Source organism: Spermophilus citellus (assembly GCF_964194105.1).
Source record: "Spermophilus citellus genome assembly, chromosome: 5".
Taxonomy (NCBI): domain Eukaryota; kingdom Metazoa; phylum Chordata; class Mammalia; order Rodentia; family Sciuridae; genus Spermophilus; species Spermophilus citellus.
In genome coordinates this window covers 117253710-117275339 of record NC_138186.1, presented here as the reverse complement: position 1 = coordinate 117275339, position 21630 = coordinate 117253710, and the positions used below count along the sequence as shown (strand labels likewise).

At 37.4% G+C, this 21630-nt stretch overlaps 1 protein-coding gene across 2 annotated transcripts in view; it reads right to left on the bottom strand.

Moving 5' to 3' along the window:
• The window catches only part of FIG4 (FIG4 phosphoinositide 5-phosphatase), a 128054-nt gene that overhangs the window by 29510 nt on the left and 76914 nt on the right, over window positions 1-21630 (bottom strand). For both annotated transcript variants that reach the window (XM_081295820.1, XM_081295819.1), the window contains exons 17-22: window positions 17334-17394; window positions 16998-17145; window positions 14242-14325; window positions 12333-12528; window positions 11047-11129; window positions 6796-6882 (exon numbers count right to left, since the gene is read on the bottom strand). In XM_081295820.1, the coding sequence (XP_081151946.1) occupies window positions 6796-6882; window positions 11047-11129; window positions 12333-12528; window positions 14242-14325; window positions 16998-17145; window positions 17334-17394 (659 nt within the window). The remainder of the gene's footprint in view (window positions 1-6795; window positions 6883-11046; window positions 11130-12332; window positions 12529-14241; window positions 14326-16997; window positions 17146-17333; window positions 17395-21630) is intronic.

The following is a 21630-nucleotide window of genomic DNA, read 5'->3' as shown; positions in this document are numbered from 1 at the left end:
TTTTAAAGTAAAAATGTATTTTCTTGTATTTTAACCAAAATTTATCTGAACTGAAAAGACTTCTGGTATTTGCTCAGAGAAAACAGGCTATAATCACAATATACCTGGATGTTCATCTTCACTGTGCAAAGGGAATGGTTGTCAGGAAGCCACGGTGACATAGCACAAGCTCATAATCACCCATCTGCCCCGAATCATCCCACCCACTTGCCATACATAACACTGATGGTAATTTGGCAAACAAACAAAATAACAAAGGTTAAAACATTATAAATGTGGTTCTTACATAGATAGCTAACAAAATCAATGAGTAATAATACCCCTTACATAGCCATATCATATATCCAAATCTAAAATCCCTCAAGATTAATTGCTTGTTCATGTAAAAAGTAAGACATGGTTATATGGAATAAAAATATATTTTTAAAATCATAATAATTTTTTTTTTTATCTTTCTGGCATGGTGGTGCAACCCTATAAACCCTGTGACTTGGAAGGCTGACACAGAGGGTTGCAAGTTTGAGGCCAGCCTTGAAAATATAGTGAGACCCTGTGTTCAAATAAAATAAAAAGGGGCCAGTGGTGCACACCTGTAATCCCAATAGCTTGGGAGGCTGAGGCAGGATGATTACAAGTTCAAAGCCAGCTTCAGCAACTTAGTGAGGCACTTAGCAACTTAGTGAGACCCTGTCTCTGAAAAAAAATAAAATATACATAATGAAAAAAAATATATAAATAATGACTAGGGATATGGCTCAGTGGTTAAGCATCCCTGGGTTCAATCCTCAGTACCAAAATTAATATAATATAAAAAAGGATGGGGATGCACCTCAACGGTAAAGCACCCCTAGGTTTCATCCCCAGAATTAAAAAAAAAAAAAACAACTATCTCTATCAGTAATTAAAGGATTCTTTTTCACTTTACTCTGATCATGGATTCCTAGAAAACTTTTAAAAGCATATGTAATATGCTCTCTTCTGCATGTGTCCTGCCATCGTGATACCATTTGCCATGAGCCCCTTGCTAGAGCTTAACAGATGCTAGTACCATGCTCTTGAATCTTCAGAACTATGAGTTTTTTTCTTTATAAAGAAGAAAAGAGGTATCTCAGTCTCAAGTATTTTGATGTTGCAACACAAAGTCGACTAAGACATGGTGAATATGATAGAGGTGAATATGATAGAGGCTTGACAACATGTGCCCATATAAGGGGGTACTTAAGACTTCATGTGAGATTGTGAAAGCTCCTGTGAAGTTTGCGCTCACCAAAATAAAGCAGACAATACACTAAGTTTGTTGGAAAATCAAAGTCATTTTAGATACCTTAAATTAGTAACATGAATACCTATAGTTAAATTCTATTAATTTTTTCTTAAATGCCAGAAACCTTTCAGAATAGTCCTCCCCTGAAGTTTAAAAATGCATTGTTTCAATAAATTTGTCTTGTTTAACAATAGCAGATGGTACTGCAGATAATATTCAAATGAAGAGGCATTCACTGTTCTCCTGCTGCCCTTTCTATCCATCTGATGGCTTTTTCATTTTGACTTTTAGCTGTAGCTTCCTGCTACCTACCTCATGATTATTCCAGCTCCCGATTCCCTGGAAGAAACAGGAGTGTATTCTCCAAGGCCTGCATGCATTGTATTCACTACAGATATAAAAGAGAAACCTCTCTTGTCTCTTCCTGACCTTTCTCCTTTCTTTCTGATAACCCCCAGAGCAATCACTCATATACACTTTCATTCATTCATTCAATAAACATGTATCAAGTGCCAAGATGCCAGGAACAGGGCTAAATTTTTTAATTCATGTGGTTACAAAACAGGTGTGTTCGTATGAATCCCACTGTGACTGTGACTGTGTTACCTGCAGTAAGAAATGTACTCTGCAAGGCAAACCAATATACAGGTGCTATACTTAGGTATAGAAAAAAAGGTTCATGAAGCAAGACTTACTCACACTACGTGCCATGCACTGATCCCTTTTATTGCATTCAGTTCAGTTCTATTTCACTTCATTGTGTGGAGACCTAGTAAATTAATTTCACAACCCAATAATGGGTCAAGAATTGTAGTCCGAAAAATACTGCCCTATAATATATAGTGGAAACTTGCAATTTGTAATACAATTGTATTTTTTTAACTAAAAATATCCTGAAGGTGATGGAGAGAAGAGGGTGAAGGAGAAAAAGGGAAAGCAAGAAAAGGGTAAAAATAAAATAAAATGCAAAAATACATGGGAAAATCCAAGGGGAATAAAGAGAGAGAGAGAAAAAAAGCGAAGTCCAGATTGAAAGACTATCATGGTCATTTCTGAAGTGAGGGAAGAGGTGGCATCTTTGTCTCCTTAGAGGAACTGTTACCACCTACTAGGGAATTAGCTGATTATTCATCGATCTCTGCCTTCCAACTGTTCTAATTCTTAAACTTTTAAAGACTTGACTCAACAAAAGTGACCCATTAAGATAGAAATGCTTATTTAGCTTGCAGCACAGAATGATCATACAGAGAACTAGATGAAATCTGTAGGGAGGGGTGTGGCCCAAGGAGTTACCCATATATGGGTAGCTATTGAAAATGATATCATGAAAAATATAAGAAGATAAGTTAATCCTGACCATGTACCGAGACCATCTCATCAGTTGGAGGGTTCTAATTCTAACTGCAAAAGGGAAAGAATGGGGCATTCACTCTAAAGTCAGTAATTACCACTTATTATGAGATGTTCTTAGGGAATCAATGCCACTTTCTGGTCCTAAAACATATACATATATCCTGTTGGACATTTCTGTTTGTCCTGCCCCAGAATAATTTACATATGGGAGTATTCATACAAATAATGTATCATATTTTGAATTGCAGTTTTTAAATGAGTGAAACATTCCTAGAATTGGTAAGCCTCAGAATAACAGGCATTAATAATGTTTGTGTTCATATCTTTTTTAGCCTACTACTGATTGGCATTTGATGCTGGGTTAAAAGCCTTCCAAAGAAATTGTAGGAGTGTAAAATGAGAACATGTTGATCTTACATGAACACAGGGAGTCACCAACCAGCCCCACAGCACCCCACCCACCAGGCTCAGGAAGTCCTTCCACTTGGGTCATTGGTTACAGGTGTTATAGGAAAGAGAAGAAAGAGGAAATACTATACTTTTTCAGAGGGCATAAGTAAAAAAAGAAACAGGAGTGGTAAGAGGGCAGATAAAGAAGAAACAGAATAGGGGAAGAACTGAAAAAGTTCCCTCAGATGAGGAAAAAAGAAGGTGTTGAAAACTAGTAGAGTACTGGGGGGTACTCTAGGATGCTCAGGGGACTTCATAGAGACTTCTAGTAATGGGTGGGATGGGGTGAGATCCAGTATATTTCAACAAATATTCACTGAGTGCTCAATTTAAGGTCTATTCTGGGGACAGCAGAGGTCACCAAAGGTGGGATGCCCTCTAGACATAAGTAACCTAGCACAATTAATACCAGTGGTATTAATTGGTAGGTCAATAATCTAGTGGTAGGTCAATAATCTCTATACCATGTTACAAAATCAGCAAGTGTATTTGCCCATGAAACTTCAGTATGCCTCTGTGAGGGATAACAGGAGGGGTACTTGGGAAAGAATAAAGGTATAATCTCTTTAAATACTAAAAAACATTCAAGATCAACAGAGTAGAGACACAGAGAGGTGTCTATAAGTCCAGGTCATGTCAGAAGACCAAAATAAGGGCTGTCAATGCTAACAACCCAGCATTTCTATCCCATGGTTATAAAAGCATATGGTGACACTAGGCCCTGAAGCTTAGGGATGGAGAGCACAGGCTCTGGAACAAGCCTGTCTGGATTTGAATCCTGATTCCTCCACTTAGTAGCTGTTTGAATTTGAGTAACTTATGAAACTTCTCTGTGCTTCAGTTTCTCTGTATGTAAAGCGGAAATGATAATAAGATTTACTTCCTAGGGTTAGTGTGGGAATTGAGTTAATATGGGTTAAGATACATAGAGAAGTGCCCATCATACACTGAATATTCTGTAAATGTTGGCTGATATAATTGCTCCCTGATCACCTCCCATACACTCAGGGAGTCATATGTATCAGGGAGAGGTCACACTCAGACAAAATATAGCTGTGGGTATTTGGACTGCCAATGTAGACATTGACCAGTTGCAAGGTTAGCATCTACCCCTAGGCAATATCCTGAAAGACCTTGGATGAAAGTGTCCAGGTCTCTGAATGCAGAATTCAGGAGTCCCTGCTCCAACTGCTTTTTGGCAGTTATTTACTGTCAATATTTTTAACATTTAATATTGTAAGTAGCCCCTATTTAGGAATGAAAAACTGGTATGCCTCATGATTTTTTTTAAAAAAACTGGTAAGATGAGAAACTATTTAGAGATGAGTAGATAGAAATGTACATGAACTTCAAAGAAAATTAGAACTACTTCTATTTTTTATTTTTTGTAGTAGAGAGGGGACTGAGCCCAGGGCCTCACGCATACATTCTAACACTGAGCTACATCCCAAGCTCTATAACTGTTTTAAAATATACTAGAACCTAAAACATAAGAGAACTTCAAGAATATTATATAAATCTAATTTGTTTGTTTGGCATAGCTTTAGAAATCTAAAAATGAATAGATGACATTTTAAGAACCTGGTTACAGAGTTCCAATTTAAAGGGCACGCATGCATGCGTGCGCACACACACACACACACATGCACCCAAAACACTCTTCAGCAGTTGCCATGACAACATAATACAGAGCCTACCAACCTCTTTGTTATCCTGCTGAAGATGCTGAGCAAAAACACTCATGATGGATTCTTTACTAATTAAGTGGAAAAGGTTAAAAAATTCTAGATCTCCATAGTTTTCATCTGTGCTGGGCCTCAGTAAAGCAAATACCAAATATTTTAAGAAAAAGGATATGAAAATAATAACTACAAGACCAATTACAGATAAAAGTGAAAACAATGTTGGAAAAAAATGGGGAAATGTTTTTTATTTTATTTTTATTTTATCATCATCTCTTAATAAGTTCTATTGTACTATTTTAACAGAAGAATCAACTTCATACAATTGGTTAACAAGATCTCTTATTTTACTAACACACTTAAATGCTTTCCTTCTTTAACCACCTCAATTTTAACTCATTTGAGAGCCCATATTCCCATATGCTAAATAGCTATAACAAAATGGTCTCTAAATTAATAGGAGTTTACATGTCCCCAAAAGAAGGGAAAAAAATAGGAATAAACAACACTTTTGGAGGCTGTGATAAAACACTGTCTCATTTTCCTTCCACTTCTCTGATTAGCCATCTCTGTCTCCTTCACAGGTTGCCCTCTTTCTCTAAGCGCTTAGACCCAGAGCTTACCAGGATTAGCTTTAGACAAATCTCACTCTAGCCTCTTCTTGGCAGTCTCATCTGTAATCAGTGGCTTTAATTATCACTCTGAGCATTCACATCCCCAGCCCAGACTCTCTTCTGAGCTCCACATCAGTTGGTCCAGCTGCCTCCTAAACCCCTCCACACTGATGCCACTTTACAGGCAAATCAGGTCTTGCTGCAATGCTCCTCACCTCCATAAACGTCAGCTTTGAATGCTCCCAGCACAAATACCCTCAATATCTATCTGCTGAATGAACATGTGAATAAACGAATCAATCAACCAACCAAACTGTCACAAAAAACAAAAATCCTAAGGGTCATCCTTGATAATGCACTCTTCCTTCCCTTCCATGAGTGAGGATCCAAAATCCTGTCTATTTTGCCTCCAAAACACTTCCCAAATCCATCCCATTGTCAAAATCCTCACAGTCACTACTCAAAGGTAAAAGTCTACTCTGGATTGCTGTCATATCCTCTGAACCATCAATCAGGAATGTTAAGGTGTAAAGGACACAGAGAAGTCAGACAGTCAGCATGTACCAAATAAGCAATTCATCGACCAAACTGATACAGTAGGTCTAAGAAAAGGGAAGTGAACATTTACTAACTGTAAACTAAGTGCAGACACTGATTTAGGTGCTTCACCTGGACTACCTCACTGAATCTACACAGTGACCCATTTTATAGAAGAAACTCAACTGCATATATGGTATCAGGGAAACTTTCCTGGTCATAACCCTTAACTATGCTTGATGCCAATATACAAAAAACAATGATGAATATGAAGAACAAAGATGACGATGAGCACAACCAAGAATTTGTTCAGACACTGTTCAGAGCACTTCTTTATTTAAGTTTCACTACCCTCCTCTGCAGTAGTGCTATTACGGTTCCCTTTTGCAGAAGACCAAACTGAGCACTTAAATGACTTATTCAGGTAACAAACCAGATATGGCATGATTTGACCATAGTTCTTTTTACTTAAGAATTTACTAAATACCCATGTAACTGTAGCAAGTTATTAGAACAAATGGAGACATATAGCTAGACAAGAGCAACCCATCCATGCCTTCAAGGATCTTGTATCGAACCTGAAGAGTCTGTCTCCTGGGTCAGAGCTTTTCTTCATCTCACCTGTACCCGTGGAGGGCAGAGTTCATGGAGGAAATCCTCTGCCAGCTCCAAACCTACCACAAAGGGTATATTTCAGTATAGTCTAGGCTGCCATTTCTTTCCCATCTTGTCTGAGAATCAGTTTTCCTCAAATAAGGTACCAGGAGAAGATGCTTTAGTGCATCTAATTATATTAACTGGGTGACAAGTCTGGATACTTTTCTTAAACAGTTATCAAAAAAGCACTATGAATGGCATCAATACAAATTTTTAAAAGGTCTAATCTATTACTTACAATTTTATAACTCCATCTGAGCACCTGGAACAGAGCTGCTGGCTGCTCTTGTCTTGTTTGTGTTGACTCTGACCCAGCTGAACAAACCTACAAATTAACCATGGATAAAAAGTAAGCTAAAGAAGGAAGTACTTGCAATTAATTCAGGAGTTCACTACACACACGGTGTGCACTTTCAAATGACAGTAGTGCGCTTATTTCAGAAAAGCACATAAAGAGTACCCTATGGAAGGTAAGACTTTGCCTGATTTTACAGTGAATTTGTTAGAAGGAGATGTGATTCTGCTTAACACATAATCATAACCATGCACATAAGATGAAATCACATGTGTACTTCATTGCATTTCTATTAACTTAAATGTCATGCAGAACTTGAACAGAAAGTTCCTGAAGCCAGGCAGATAATGTTTCTTACAGGGTCTCACACATCAAAAGAGACACTATCTTATGCACAGAATGCAAGAAGGATGGTTGGGAAACAAATGACATGGAAAGGGCAGGATTAGGCTAGGAAATCAGCTCCTGAAGCAGGGATGCTGCTGATAACCCAGGACATGGGCTTGATTCCTTAGAACCATGAGATCCTCCCAGTCCCCAATCTTTTACCCCACTCCCAAGTACACTCCAGTTACTTCTAAGAGGAGCACTTTCATCAATCATGGTGGGGATCAGTTGATGAGCACCACTGCCACATCATCCCTCCTCAGAGAAGACATGAACAGCACCAATCCGGATGTTAAGATAAGAGCCAAAGGAAAATGCCCTTATTTGTCTAAGCCCTGACTGCACCACATGCATCTATCTTCCCCTGAGGGACATGGTTTTGTAGTTTTGTTTCAGTATGCCCACAGGAGATTATAAGACAGGATTAAAAAGCAGATTTCCTTCTGTTTTTCTACTATTTAAAATATCTTCCTTTGATGATGATGGATAATTTTATCATTTATTTTTCATAAGCTTTTTTAAAGGTCAAGTGCTACAAAAACTACCAATTATGAAATCATTATAATGCTACTGAAAAACTTTCATAAAATTTACTTTTTATCCAACTTTCAGCAACTGAGAAATTTGATCCATTTTTTGGGAATGTAATGGCTTAGATAAAGCTCAAGTGTAAAACAATATAAGTATTGGGGTGAAATGATTGGGTTTTGAGAGTCTTAACCTAATCAGTACATTAATCCATTGATTAACTGGGTGGTAAATGTAGGCCAGTAGAATGTGGCTGGGAAAGGTGAGTGGTGTACCTTTGAGGTCTATATTTTGTCTGTGGTGAGGAGAGTCAGTCTTTCTCTCTTTCTCTTTCTCTCTCTGCTTCCCGGGTCCATATCCTCAGCTGCTTTCCTCTGCTATACTTTCCACCATGATATTCTGCCTCACCCCTCACCTTGAGCCCAAAGCAATGAAATCACCCATCTATGAACTGAGACCTCTGAAATGGTGAACTCCCAAATAAGCTTTTCCTCCTCTAATTGTTCTTGTCAGGTCTTTTGGCTTAAAGAAAAGACTAAACCAGGGAAAAATATCATTTAATATCAGCTATTTGTCTTTGATCTTTAAACTTCCCAAATTAAGTGTACCATCATTGTCAGAATTAAAAAACAAAACAAAACAAAACAAAACTGTGCAGATGTATGAGGCTTCAAAGAAGTAAACAGAAAGCTTCCAGGTCTGGTCCAGAAACTAAACTAAAGATACGGGAAAAGATGAGGGAAAAGGGAGAGAGAGAGAATAGGGATTGGTAATTAGAACAAAAGCACATAGCAGAAATCCTCAGGAATCTGGAGGTGGTAGAGGCCCAATGTAGAAAAAGCAGGCAGGAAAACAGGAAACTAGAAGACAGGCTGTGGAAACCAGGTCCTGCTGCACCACTTTTCTCACACAGCATCCTATGATGCCTGGCAGGAGCTGTGATCTGCATGCCAGTCAGGGATGTACACAGACTTCGGTGGGTATCAGTCTACTGGGTGCAGCACTGAGGTGGGAGGGTTACCTGCAGGTTTAGGGCAAAACTAGAGGGGCTCTCTCCCTGCCCTCTGGATCAGAGGAGGCACTAAGACATATCTAGCACTCAGCTTGGACAAGAGTGGTTGCTAAGCAGTCCCTGAACATCCCTTGGCCATCCCTGACACAGTTACCCTTCAGAAGTTGCTACAGTTTGGATTTGGAATGCTCCCAACCAAAGGCCCATGTGTTTAAAGTGTGTTCCCTAGAATGGTGTTCTGGGAAGTGGTGAAACTATTGGAGGTGAAAACTAGAATAGGTGAGACCTAGTAGGAGGTCTTTGGTCATTATGGGTGTGCCTTCAAAGGGGATTGTGAGGCCCCAGTCTCTCTCTCTTTTTCCATCCCAACCATGAGACCCACAGCTTTACTCTGCTGTACACTTCTGAACATGAGGTACTGCCTCAGCATGGGCCTAAAAGTAATGGAACCAACTGACTGTGGACTGAAACCTCTAAAACTGGGAGCCAAAATAAACCTATCCTTTTTATAAGTTGATTATCTCAGGTATTTTGTTACAGAAAGCTGACAGGGAGGAGAGATGCCCCATGTAGGCATGTGGAAGAGGGAGATGCCCAGTTGAGGCAGTGTATCCACTACTCAAAGAAAAGGAAGGAATAGACAGGACCCTGTTGCTCCCCTTCCCTGTGGAAGCAGAGGAAGATGAGATCAAGGGAATGAAGTGCAGAGTATAGTCTAAAGTCTGACATCCAAGAGGGTATAGGATATATCTCTTGGACAAGTCACTGAATGGTTCTATCTTTCTGCACTCAGCTTTTAAAGTGGAATAATAATCTCTTTTCAATCTATTTCTGAATTGTTTATAAAGAAAAATAAAACAATGTAAATTTGACACAAATGAAAAGAGGAGGTGTCATTCGTTGGAATACCAAACACAGACTCTTAATCAGAAATGGAGTCCTCCTTTCTCTGTAGTAATTCCTTCCTAATAGGCTTTCTTTGCATCCTTGGTAGACTGTTTTCCAGGGATATTTTAGCTGAGCATGGCTATAACTCACTCCTTAAGAAGGAAGAAATAAGGTGGGCCTCTGAAGCAGTCTGAGCCAGTAAGCCTCCAGGTTACTGGAGCCTGAAGCAAGGGACACTTTCTTTGTGTTTAACCTGAGCCAACATTTCAATCCTTGACATGTATCCTCATGGTTTCTGCCACAAGCAAAGTCATGTTATTAAATAATTTACCCCAGATCATTCATCTTTCCATATCACATTGCTTTATAAAGGCCCACTTCAACTACCCAAGAGTTCAGCTAGAATTCTGATGAATAGGCAACTGCATGTTTATGTGTCCAGGAGTGAGAGGATATGGCTGAGTTCTGAATGACTAAATTGGTTTTTGGTCAAATAGTGATTCATATTCACAGGAGTGCAAAATTATAGGAGATGTTTTTATAGTCAAGGGATGTTTGATACTATGCCTTTTATATTTTATGTATTATAGAACAGATTTTATTAGTTTGAAATAGAAAAACTGACATTATCCAGTTCAATGGATTCCACAAATAAAATATGGGCCTTTAAAAAGGAAGTGATTATTTATATTATAGAATTTACACAAGCCAAGCTTAGAGGAATTAAATGGGACTGTATTTAAATACAATAATCAAGTCTTCAGAAAACTTGTATTTAAGCTGGAGGGGTGTTTACAATGGTCTTATCAGGTTCTTGAGGATTTCTGGATGAAGTATTCTTTTGAGAATCTGATAACAGGAATCTTTCCATCAGAAGAACACACATTTCCCACAAAATTAGGCATATGATTTCAGGAAATGCCTTTTGGTAGAGCCCTCTTTTCAGTGAGTCCTACGTCACTGAAATCAACATATCCTAAATTGGTACCCTTCTATCACTACTTTTCAACCCTCAGCCACTGCTCCCACCAACACTCCAAAGCAAAAGCAAATACAGTATCTCAGAGTCAGTTTACAAGAAGGTACCTTGATCTTAAGGGGTTAGAAGGCTGGGATGTATTTGTATTTCAAATTGCATGGATAGTGACAGTCCTCACATACATAATAAACTTCTATCACCAAGGGGCAGCATCTCAGGTGTTAGGTAGGCCCTTTAACTCCAAGTACTAATCAATGTATCTTAAATACTACTACTGTGTTCCAAGTAAAATTCACTTCCTTCTGTGTGACTACTTTTGTTTTCAAAAAGTTATAGTAAATATGTTATCAAAATAATAAATATTCATTTTTTCCTTAATCTATATATGAAAGTACCTTACCTTGAATAAATGGAGAAATCTTCTTCTGAGAGGCCATCTGAGAGGTTAATTCCATATACCTCTTTCATAGGCTGGACCACATTCTGGAGTTTTTAAAAAAAGGAACCAGTTAGAATATTTAGACATCTTGCATATTAATAATTCCCAAAGATGAAGAAAATGGCATGGGAATTTCCCACAAAAGCAATCACAGTGTTTCTTCAACCAATTAACTAACCTTCTCATTAATTCTTTTTTAAAATACTTGATTTCCATTTCCTACTAGTTTATTTTTGGCTTTAAAAAAAAGCTGTTAAACTGGGTGCATACTTATAATTCCAGTGGTCCGTGAGTTCAAAGCTGGCCTCAGCAAAGGGGAGGCGCTTAGCAGCTCAGTGAGACCCTGTCTCTAAATAAAATACAAAATAGGGCTGGGGATGTAGTCAGTGGTTGAATGCCCCTGAATTCAATCCCCAGTATCACCCACTTCCCCCGCCCCCCAAAAAAGCTGTTAAATAATTATGGATTACGTTGGTATAATGCTGGAGTTGGCAAACATTTTCTGTAAAAGACCAAATTAGTAAATATTTTAGGCTTTTGGGGTTATACCGTCTCCGTTGCAAATACTCAACTCTGCTAGTACAGTATAACAGCAGTCATATATAATATGTAAACAAGTAGACATGACTGGGTTTCAATAAAACTTTATTTACAAAAACAGGCAGTGGGCTGGATTTGGCCTATTGGTGGTAATTTGCCAATTCCTTGAATAATGGATTCAGTCTTTACATCATCATATTTTATTTGCCTTATAAATGGCTTAGCTATCTCTACAAAGCATATCTCCCCAGCTAGACCTGGCTCTTTTGTTGTTTGCTTCCATTTGTTTTCCTTTAAAATACTGGTAATACTGAATTGAATAGGATGACTTTCCCACAGGGGCTATTCAGAGATTGAGAGTGTTAGGTCCAAACCTTGCTTCCCAGCAACATGCTGAGACAGGGAATAAATGGACCTCAAGTGGATGGGCTGATCAAAGAGGGAAAGGATTCTTGAAAAATTCTGAAGTGGTAAAAAATTCACTATTACACAGGGAAGCAAAACTACCTATTTTTATTTCAAAATGAAATGATTTCCAAGGTTGATGCTAAATGTGCCTATGTAGTACCTAAAGCACCACACATTAAATTATGTGAGTGAGAAAATGTGACATTTTTCTTGCTCTCAGCCTTTTAACTGAAAGCAGAATTTTAAAGATCATCCTCTAGAGCCTCAGGCAGGACCATGACAGCTTCCCTCCCCCGCACCTCAGGCACTTTGGCACTGTCTCCAGTGTCCGTCATCTTCACAGGAGTGGAACGCTGAGACACAGAGCCCTCTTCTTCACGGTCAGTCCCAGAGTCATCCTCAGAGCTGCTGGACACAGCCTCCTCGCTGGGGGGTGGTGGGGCACTGGCTGCTGTTTTCCGCTGTAAGACGGCTTCCTCTCTGTTGCTTTTGTTTCTTTACAAAGAAGAACATGCCTGTGAACCATCTTTAAATTGAACTTCAGCACAGTGTAAATTTACTCTGTCCCAAAGTCTAAGTGCTTGTGAGGCATGAGAAAATGACTATGAGAAACTAGTTTCTGGATTCAAGTTTTACTAAAGAGAAAAGTATTTCTCCAGGTACATGTACTCATATTATAAATTCAAAATATGAACCAAAATGTACTTGTAGAGCACAAAAAAGTTTTCTCACCATGTGGCTACTGTGACTTCCTTTGGTAAGTAAAATCAATATTTTCAAAATTTATGGTATAATAATGGAAGATTATATGTTTGAGGTATTGGGAAAATTATAACATATAAAAGTTTCAAGAAAAGGTCAAGAGTCAAATTCATAGTATACCAAAATAATAAGAACTAATAAACATAAATTAATTTTTAAATTTTATTGCGTTATTCTTTATTGAGTTATTATTTAAATTGTGTTGAGTTATTCATAATCAAATATATTTGCTGAATATTCCAATAGCAGAGAACAGATGAAGGAAAAAAATAATAAAAAATTCACACCCATAAAAGTATTTACTTTTACTTTAAGTGGCAAATTTGAGAATACTAAGAATACTGTGTTTTGTTGTTTTTTTTAAAATCAGTGTTTCCTAGTAATACTTCTAGTTTAGAAAAAAAAATATTTATTGTTTCATTCTTACTTTAAAAAAATTCTCTATAAGGGACTAAAAATACCATAATACTCTAAAATGTCCTAGAAAGGAAAAAACAGTATTTTTTGACCATGAGTTAGATATTGTAAAAAATACTTTAGTTTCTGACTTGCTGTACTTAAAATTTGATGAATATCTGTGCTACCCAGTAATACAGCTGGTCATTTATTTATTTGTCCTGGGAACATGTGGAACTCTAAACTCCTGAGGGCTTTCCTTCTTTCAAATTCCTCCTAGCATCTGGTTAGGGCTCAACATGAAGCTATTCAAAGGTTACATATTTAAGCCACAAAAGTGGTATATCTGGAAAAAATTAGTATATATCCCATGAAGCTAGAATCGAATTAAGATCCTATACACATTCCCAAATACAATTAGGATTCTGTATCTACAGTTAGGCCAAGACTTCTGGTCAGAGTCTAGAAGAAATCTTATCACTGGAACTAGGGAGGTCAATAGAGTATAATGAGATTCTTATGCCAGAACACAACACATTTGACTTCAGTCTTCAAGCATGAAGATGCAAATGTGGTATGTCTTCTTAATATTATCAGATATAATAGAATAAGTCTCCCCCAAATAATGTTATAGTGATACACAGAAAATCTATTATGTTCTCTATCAAGTATATTTGTTTTTATGTTCCTCAGGATGCCAACAAAAATAAACACGAGTATAATTTTTTACTTACATATTTTATGTTTGAGAATGAATGTTTTATAGGACATAAAACACATTATCTATTACTTGTTTTTATGCCATCTGTTATATTCCCTATTTTAAATAATAAAATGCACCATGTTGCTAATATTCCTATAAATTTTTCTTTCAATATTGATTGGTTCAATGATCCCAGTGCTATTAAAGAACTACCTACATAGATGCAATAAATGGACTGTGCCTCGAACTATGTTACTTGAAGTTATTAGTTTTTGCTGGAAATACTATTGCATAGTCCTATTATTTTACATGAATCTTTAAAATTTTATTCTATATGCAAATCTTACCCCAATACCGATTTTCCAGTTTCATCTGGTTTCCGCACAGTAAATGGACTTGGATCAATGCCAATAGTCTTAGGCATAAAGTCACTAGAAAAAGATGAAGAAAGAAAAAATACCATATGAATCACTGGCCATCCAGATGTTATTAGCTTCCATTTCAATTCCCACTTATATTATTCCTTCATTAATGTTAACTTCAGAGCTACATATATTTTGAGCCAAATGTTCAGGAGATATTCAGGTAAACTGGGCCTTAAAAATCCCATGAACTAAAGGAACTAGGGAACTTCAATATTACCAGTCTTCACTGTGAAATCTCTGTGATTGTGAGGCCCAACAGTTTTGAATGTAAGGTTTTGTTTCCTAGAACTATGTTGGTACCTAATCTTTGTCTAAGATGATACCAGCTGATTATATATCACAATTAGTTCTCAGGCAAAATTAGACTCAAAAGCCAATAGCAAAACACTAAGTTATTTAGCTTTATGGACAATGTTTTAAACTATAGGACCAAAGGAGGTAGATATAATGGTCAAAACACAGTGGTATGATTTGAAATACCAACATCCACCTCATTAGGCTGAGGTTAATTCATTAAAACACTGTTGGAACACTTTATATAGAAACTGTTTTAATCTACCACTGGCTGAGATCCGCTGAAGCTTCTTTCTCATTATGCAAGGGCTACCTTACTTACCATAGAAGCTAGACCAATTTCTCCAACTTACCAACAAGGCAACATTACTACAGGTTATGCTAAGTCTTCTAGCAAGGACACTGCTCCCAGTGTGTGCCTGAATGTCACATTTTTGGAAGGAAAAGAAAGTGATCTGGCTTAAAATTAATAGCCTGAAAACATGAACTGTTAAAATAGACAATGAACAATGCAATTAGTTTAATTTTTTCTTTCTTTTTGATCCTCACAATTTGTAGATTCCATGTTTGTGAAGTTGTTTACTCACTGCAGTTTATTTGTAATACCAAATCAACATCTACAGTGTTCTTGCAGTCACCCTCATGTGTATGCCAAGAGCTGGGAAAAATTTACATAATTAACAGCCAAAGCTGAAGAAGGTGGACTCTTTATTTTTGTTTTCCTACTATAAATGAGTGTCTCTTGACCAACTATTTGGTGCTACTTTTTTCACATTTTTTTTTTTGTGTGTGTGCTTTCTGTTGGTGACCTTGCTGTTTAAAAATAGTTCCCAATCAGTGCTAAGCACAAGTGTTTCTGAGCACAAGAAAGCCATGATGTACCTTCTGGAAAAAATATGTGAGATAAATGAGCTTCATTCAGGCATGAGTTACAGTGCTGTTGGCGAGAACCATGTAAATGAATCAACAATATATGTTAAGTAAAGGTGTCCTAAACAGAAACACATACAAAACAAGGTTATATATTCATCAGTTGATAAAAATACTGTGATCAGATGCTTACAGGAACTTCATCCTGTATTTCCTGTAGAAGCAATGGTTCAGAATTCATTAATTCAGTGTTTGCAGTGACTACAGAATCTTACTATGACAAAAAATCAACAACATATTTATAAACACATGTACAATGTCATTTGTCCTTTGTTGAGCTGAAAACTTTTAGAAATGACAAAGACTTTACATTAAAACAGCTAAACTTTGGGCTGGGGTTGTAGCACAGTGGCAGAGCACTTGCCAAGCTTACTGTTACCTCACAATGCGTGAGGCACTGGATTCAATTCTCAGCACCACATAAAAATAAATAAAATAAAGGTCCATCAACAGCTAAAAAAAAAAAAAATTAAGGAAAAAAAACAAAACAAAATTAAACTTTACCAATTGAAAAATCAATTGAAAAATCAAACAAATAAAAATTTCAAACTTTCCTCACCATTTACCTAAAGCAAGATGTGGATTTCTAGGAAACAAAGATATTCCTACATCTACCACACAAGCCTTAAATATACATATGTCATTTCTGAAGAAAACATAAAATGCAAAAATTAAAACTTCTGTATAAAATACAGTCAAGAAGTGATTTCTTTTGCCCAATTTTCTTATTCTGGTCCCATAATTTTTCCTAAAATTTCCCATCAAGTTCTAAAAGAGACACAGGAAATGAAGGGTGTCCAAAGGCAACAGATCAGATGGAAAGAATCTGAAAACTACATCACATGAGTTATTGAGGAAATAATGAAGGATATTTTACCCTGGGAAGAAAAGTGTTGCTTCTTCAAACAACTGGAGAGCTGTCTTACAGAAAAGGAACTAGTTTTGTCCTGAGTCTAATAAAAATAGTAATATAATAGCTCTAGTTTATTAACCTGTGCCAGAAACTATATTAAATACTTTGGGTGTCATCATGTGTGGGGGTTGAGGAGATGAGGAAAATAAGGAGAACATCTCAAAGTCATACAGTTAGGCAGTGGCTGATCTTAATGCAACTTCCAACCCTTCTAATACCAAAGAAAATGCTTTTTTAGCTCTGAATTTCTATATTCAATGAAAAAAAATTGTTGATTCTGAATGGCAAACTAGGACTAATGGTAGGCAGATTTCAACTTATCAAAAGAGAAAATTAACTCTAGTTGTGTAACAAGAGAAAGGGCTGCCTCTTGAATTAGCAGATTTCCCCCCCCCCCCCCACGGGAGTTATTCAAACAGACTGAACACCTACTGCTGGGAAGGCTTGCAGAGCGCATTTCTGGTAAAGTAACAAATATCTGTATGAACTAGGAAAGCTAGAGCTCCCATATACTTTGAGCATCAGAGTACTCACAACATACCGTGCTGAACTTGTCATAGCCAGGCAAAAGGTATCGTCAAAACTACTCAATTCATACGGCCGAAAGAACTCATTGTGGATATCAATCTCTTCTTCATATCTGTGAAATTTCTTCACTATCAACTTCCTTAAGTTCGCAGCACAGATAACTAGGAGAAATATTGCCTGTTACTTGAAAAGTCTTTAGATTGCATCTAACTAGATATTTTTATAAAACCAACTGTGTACAAAGAGGTTGCTGTGGTAAACTGCATCAGGGACACTTCTAGTTCATTTAGTTTATTCTAAAACTCCAAAAATGTGCTGGTATAAAAATTGAAGAGAACAAGTCACGTACCTTCATCATAAGGCAATGGTAAATGCTTTATTACCTCTGGTGTCCACCAATGAGTGTAACTATAAAATTAAAAAAAAAAGAAAAAAGAATAAGATGAATCAAATGTAAAATATTGGGTTTTCTACAATTTATCAGATAAAAGGAGTTGTGTGGTTTATGATAAGATGTTGCCTCCTACTTGAAAGTTAATATTTTTTCTCTTTTTTAAAACATGTTTGCAAAACACAATAGGTCTTCAACACGTTACTTCCCTTCCCAACTCTTTTCACGTTTCAACTCTGTCACAGATTTACAAAAGTGTCATGATATACCTGAGAGTAAAGATGCTCTGATGTTACTTATTTTTACCACTCCCCCCCCCCCAAAAAAAAAAAAAAGATTTGGATATACTAAGCCAACTCTAAGAGGGACTGCCAGGATAGTGCCACCAGGTTAGCAGTGGGACCTTGATCCAAGTCCTATGACCAGGGCTCCCTTGTACATAGCTGTCTGAAAGATCATGTTTCCTACTCTGCTACATATATACACATCTGTGTGTGTGTGTGTGTGTGTGTGTGTGTGTGTGTGTGTGAATTGAAACAGTTCAGCAAAATCACTAAGGAGTAAATTAGTCCTGATGAACAAGTTCCCTTAGAAAATAGTGTAGGCCCTGTTAGTCTTCACCTATAAATGTTCACTATTTGATTACAGAAGCCAGTCAGAGTTAAGGATAAGAAATTTCAAATGTCTGGATTTATGATAGAAGATTCACCTGCTTAAACAGAGAAATCTAAAAGAATCCTGAACTGCCTTCTCTCAGAACTCTGAATTTAATTTCATATCAAATTCTGATGAAATAGATATTTAAAGGAAAGTAATATGTCCAAGTTCATGAGAACTCAAAAGGGAAAAAATCTGAAATAATATATCAGAACACACATACCACACACACACACACACACACACACACACACACACACACACATCAGATTTCCAAAGGGGGTGGGGAGGCCTATGACCAATAATGCTAAATAGAGAATTTCATACAAATGGAAGGTTTCCTCAAAATAAAACGCTGAAGGGGCTGGGATTGTAGTTCAGTGGTAGAGCGCTTGCCTAGGGATTGTGTACATCTACAACTAAAAAAAAAAAAAAATACTTTAAAAACATAAAATACTGAAATTACAAACTTGGATAATCCTAATAAAATGAAGAAATTGAGGTGTATCCAAATGAAACTAGCAACACAGGAAACTCTCCTAGAGACGACAAGTAGAATCCATTCGGAAGATGATGAAAAGAGGAAAGTGAAGCCTAATGAAATGTGAGATTTATGGGAACAGTGCTTTGACAGCAGGAAAGGCTTCCAAAGTTCTGTTTTAGACTGAAGTTATGCTTTAGAGCAGTGCTTGTCAAAATCCATTGTGCAAATAAACCACTTCGAGATCTTGTTAAAAGGCAGATTCTTACTCAGCAGGTAGGGCCCCAGACTCTGCATTTATGATAGGATCCCGGGTGATGCCAAAGGACTGGCCCTCGGGCTGCTTTTCCAATAGCAAGGTTTCAGAGCATGAAAAGAACGGATAAAGGATAGCACTGCCACTGGCAGAGAATTCATTCAGTTATTCAACATTTATTAAGCACCTACTATGTGTCAGACACTGCTCTACATGTTGGAAGTGCCATGCTGCAAATAATGATAGAAAAAAATAGAATTGTTTTATTCCAGACTTGAGAGAAAAATATACAATATAAAGAGGGAACTGTGTAGAGCCCAAGAGACAAAAGGAAGCAGAATGATAACTCTAAAAGCATTTGAGGGTCCTGGTGCCTCTGAGATCAAAAATCTTTAAGGAACACTGATGGATGAAACTACACTGGAAATGGGCAAATGTGGTCTTGATGACTCAAAAGTGAGAGAGCGACAGATTCCAAAAACTATACATCATTGAGGGTGATGTCAATTCCAAACCAAAAGAACCAAGTATTAAAGATATGTTGTGAGTGACCTCAAAAGATAACAAGTGAATTCTATAAATTCACATATGCTCACTAAAATATGCCATTGCAGGATCATCTCATGTTTTAAAGTTTTTTTTAATATTTATTTTTTAGTTGTAGTTGAACACAATATATTTATTTATTTATTTATTTATTTTTATGTGGCGCTAAGGATGGAACCCAGGGCCTCACATGCGCTAGGCAAGCTCTCTACCACTGAGCCACAACCTCAGCCCCCTCATTTTGCTTTCTGATTAGAAAAATCAGACTATCATATCAGGGAAAGAAAAAGATGTGAGGGCTGGGGCTGTGTAGCTCAGTGGCAGAGTGCTTGTCTAGCACGTGTGAGGCTCTGGGTTCAATCCTCAGCACTACATAAAAATAAGTAAATAAAATAAAGGCATGCTATCCATCTATAACTACAAAAAGAATTAAACAAACAAAAAAGGAATGGGTTATTAAAAAAAAGAAAAAGTGTGAGCTTTTGTTTAATAAGGTTGAGTGTATGCATGTGTGTACGTGTGTGTGTGTGTGTGTGTGTGTGTGTGAGAGAGAGAGAGAGGGGGGGGGTGGAGAATACATGTAAATAACTTCTATTCTGTGAGGATCTAACTTGGACAGAGGAGGAAAACAGACAGTATCAGATAGTACATGAAGAATTCCCTAAAGAATGATGCTTACAATTATCTTGCTTAGGAAAAAGAAGTAAATTCTAAAGAATGGGTTTTAGCTCAGAATGCACTATGTGGAGAAAAAAAATTAAGAGATAATCTTACATTAGTGATTTGAGACTAAACCATAAATTTTAAAAATGTATTGCAAATTTTACTTCCCTATGTAATCTAAATCAAATCCAAGTCTCCGAAGTGAGTCTCAGAAGCAAAGAAGTCCAAGAGAAACACTTGCCTTGGGGAGGATGAGCTGAGAGGATGGAGGATGAGACACTTAAGACCACGACCAATCTTTTTTGCCTCAACTACCAGTCACATTTACTCAGAGGAAGAACACCTGCACCAGGACAGAAACCTGCTTTGGGACCAGGGATCAGAGAATGGGAGACTGCATTGGGTACTACTACCTTCTTTGCATACAATACCCCAAAAGTTAGACTCTTTTCTCTTTTTCATTCCCTAGTCTTAGGATCCATTGGATTGCTTAGGAAGGTTGGGGAGAATTTTAAACTATTATCTTTAGCCCCCTCAGCTAACTTGGGAACTCTCTGAAACAACACATATAATCTTGAGCAAAGCGATCAATATTGTGATGTTTGAATAAGACAGAGAAGTCTGGGCAGAGCAACTGTGTTAGGTGAACTTACAGCCATTTAAGCCATTCCAACCCAAAGCACTAAACATTAGGTGGAGGAAGTTATCTGGTGGAACAACACAGGGTTCTGCCACCTGGATTTACTCAACATTTTTCATCCAGGACTTACATTGGGATCAAGATAACCAGTGAATTAAATGTAAAGAAGCTACAGAGTTAGAAGTATTTGTTAATAAAAAGGATGTACATTTAAATACTTTTTTGGAAGCAGGCAAAGCATACAGGAGCATGACAAGAATGGTGTAAATACAGCATGGCAACAGGACATGTTAAAAAGCCCTGGGCCAGCGGGGGAGGGGGGGGTCTAGTGAACAGAGGGCTCAGAAAACATTGTGATGACAAGGCTGCAATTAGTTAACGGTCCCACAGAAGCTGGCACAAATCTGACCCAACTCTGTTGTTGGATCCAGGTCTGGGCAACACAGTTTAAAAAGAACACTGACCCTCCTGGAATACACATAGAGGAGAGTGTTCCAAATGCTGGGGGACCTGAAACCACAGCATATGAGGAACAGGTAAGGAAACATGCTCTTTAATCTGAAGAAGTTCTTTTGAGAATGTATGAACTCATCTTCAAAAATTTAAAAGACTAGCAAGTGGATGAGGCAATCATCTTCTGAAGGTTTCCATAAACTGAACTAGGATTAGTAGGTAAGATTACAGGGAAGCTGATCTCAGCACAAAGTGAAGAAAAACTATGTAAGTGAACCATCCAAAACATGTCCCTGCTGATGGACCCAGACTTGTTGAGCACAGGACAGATGACCTCTCCCTAGGGAGACAGGAGGAGAACTCGCACAGCAGACAGTGGGTAGCAGAAAGTGAACAAGGCCAGAAATCTCGCAGTCAATGAAATACTAATGCTTAGTATCTAAAAAGAGCTTGTTGGCATTATAAACACTTAAATGGCATCTTAGCTGATGTTGACATATAGCCAAATTCAGAACAAAGTTTAAATAATTGATTCTGAGCAGATCAATACATCTGGGTA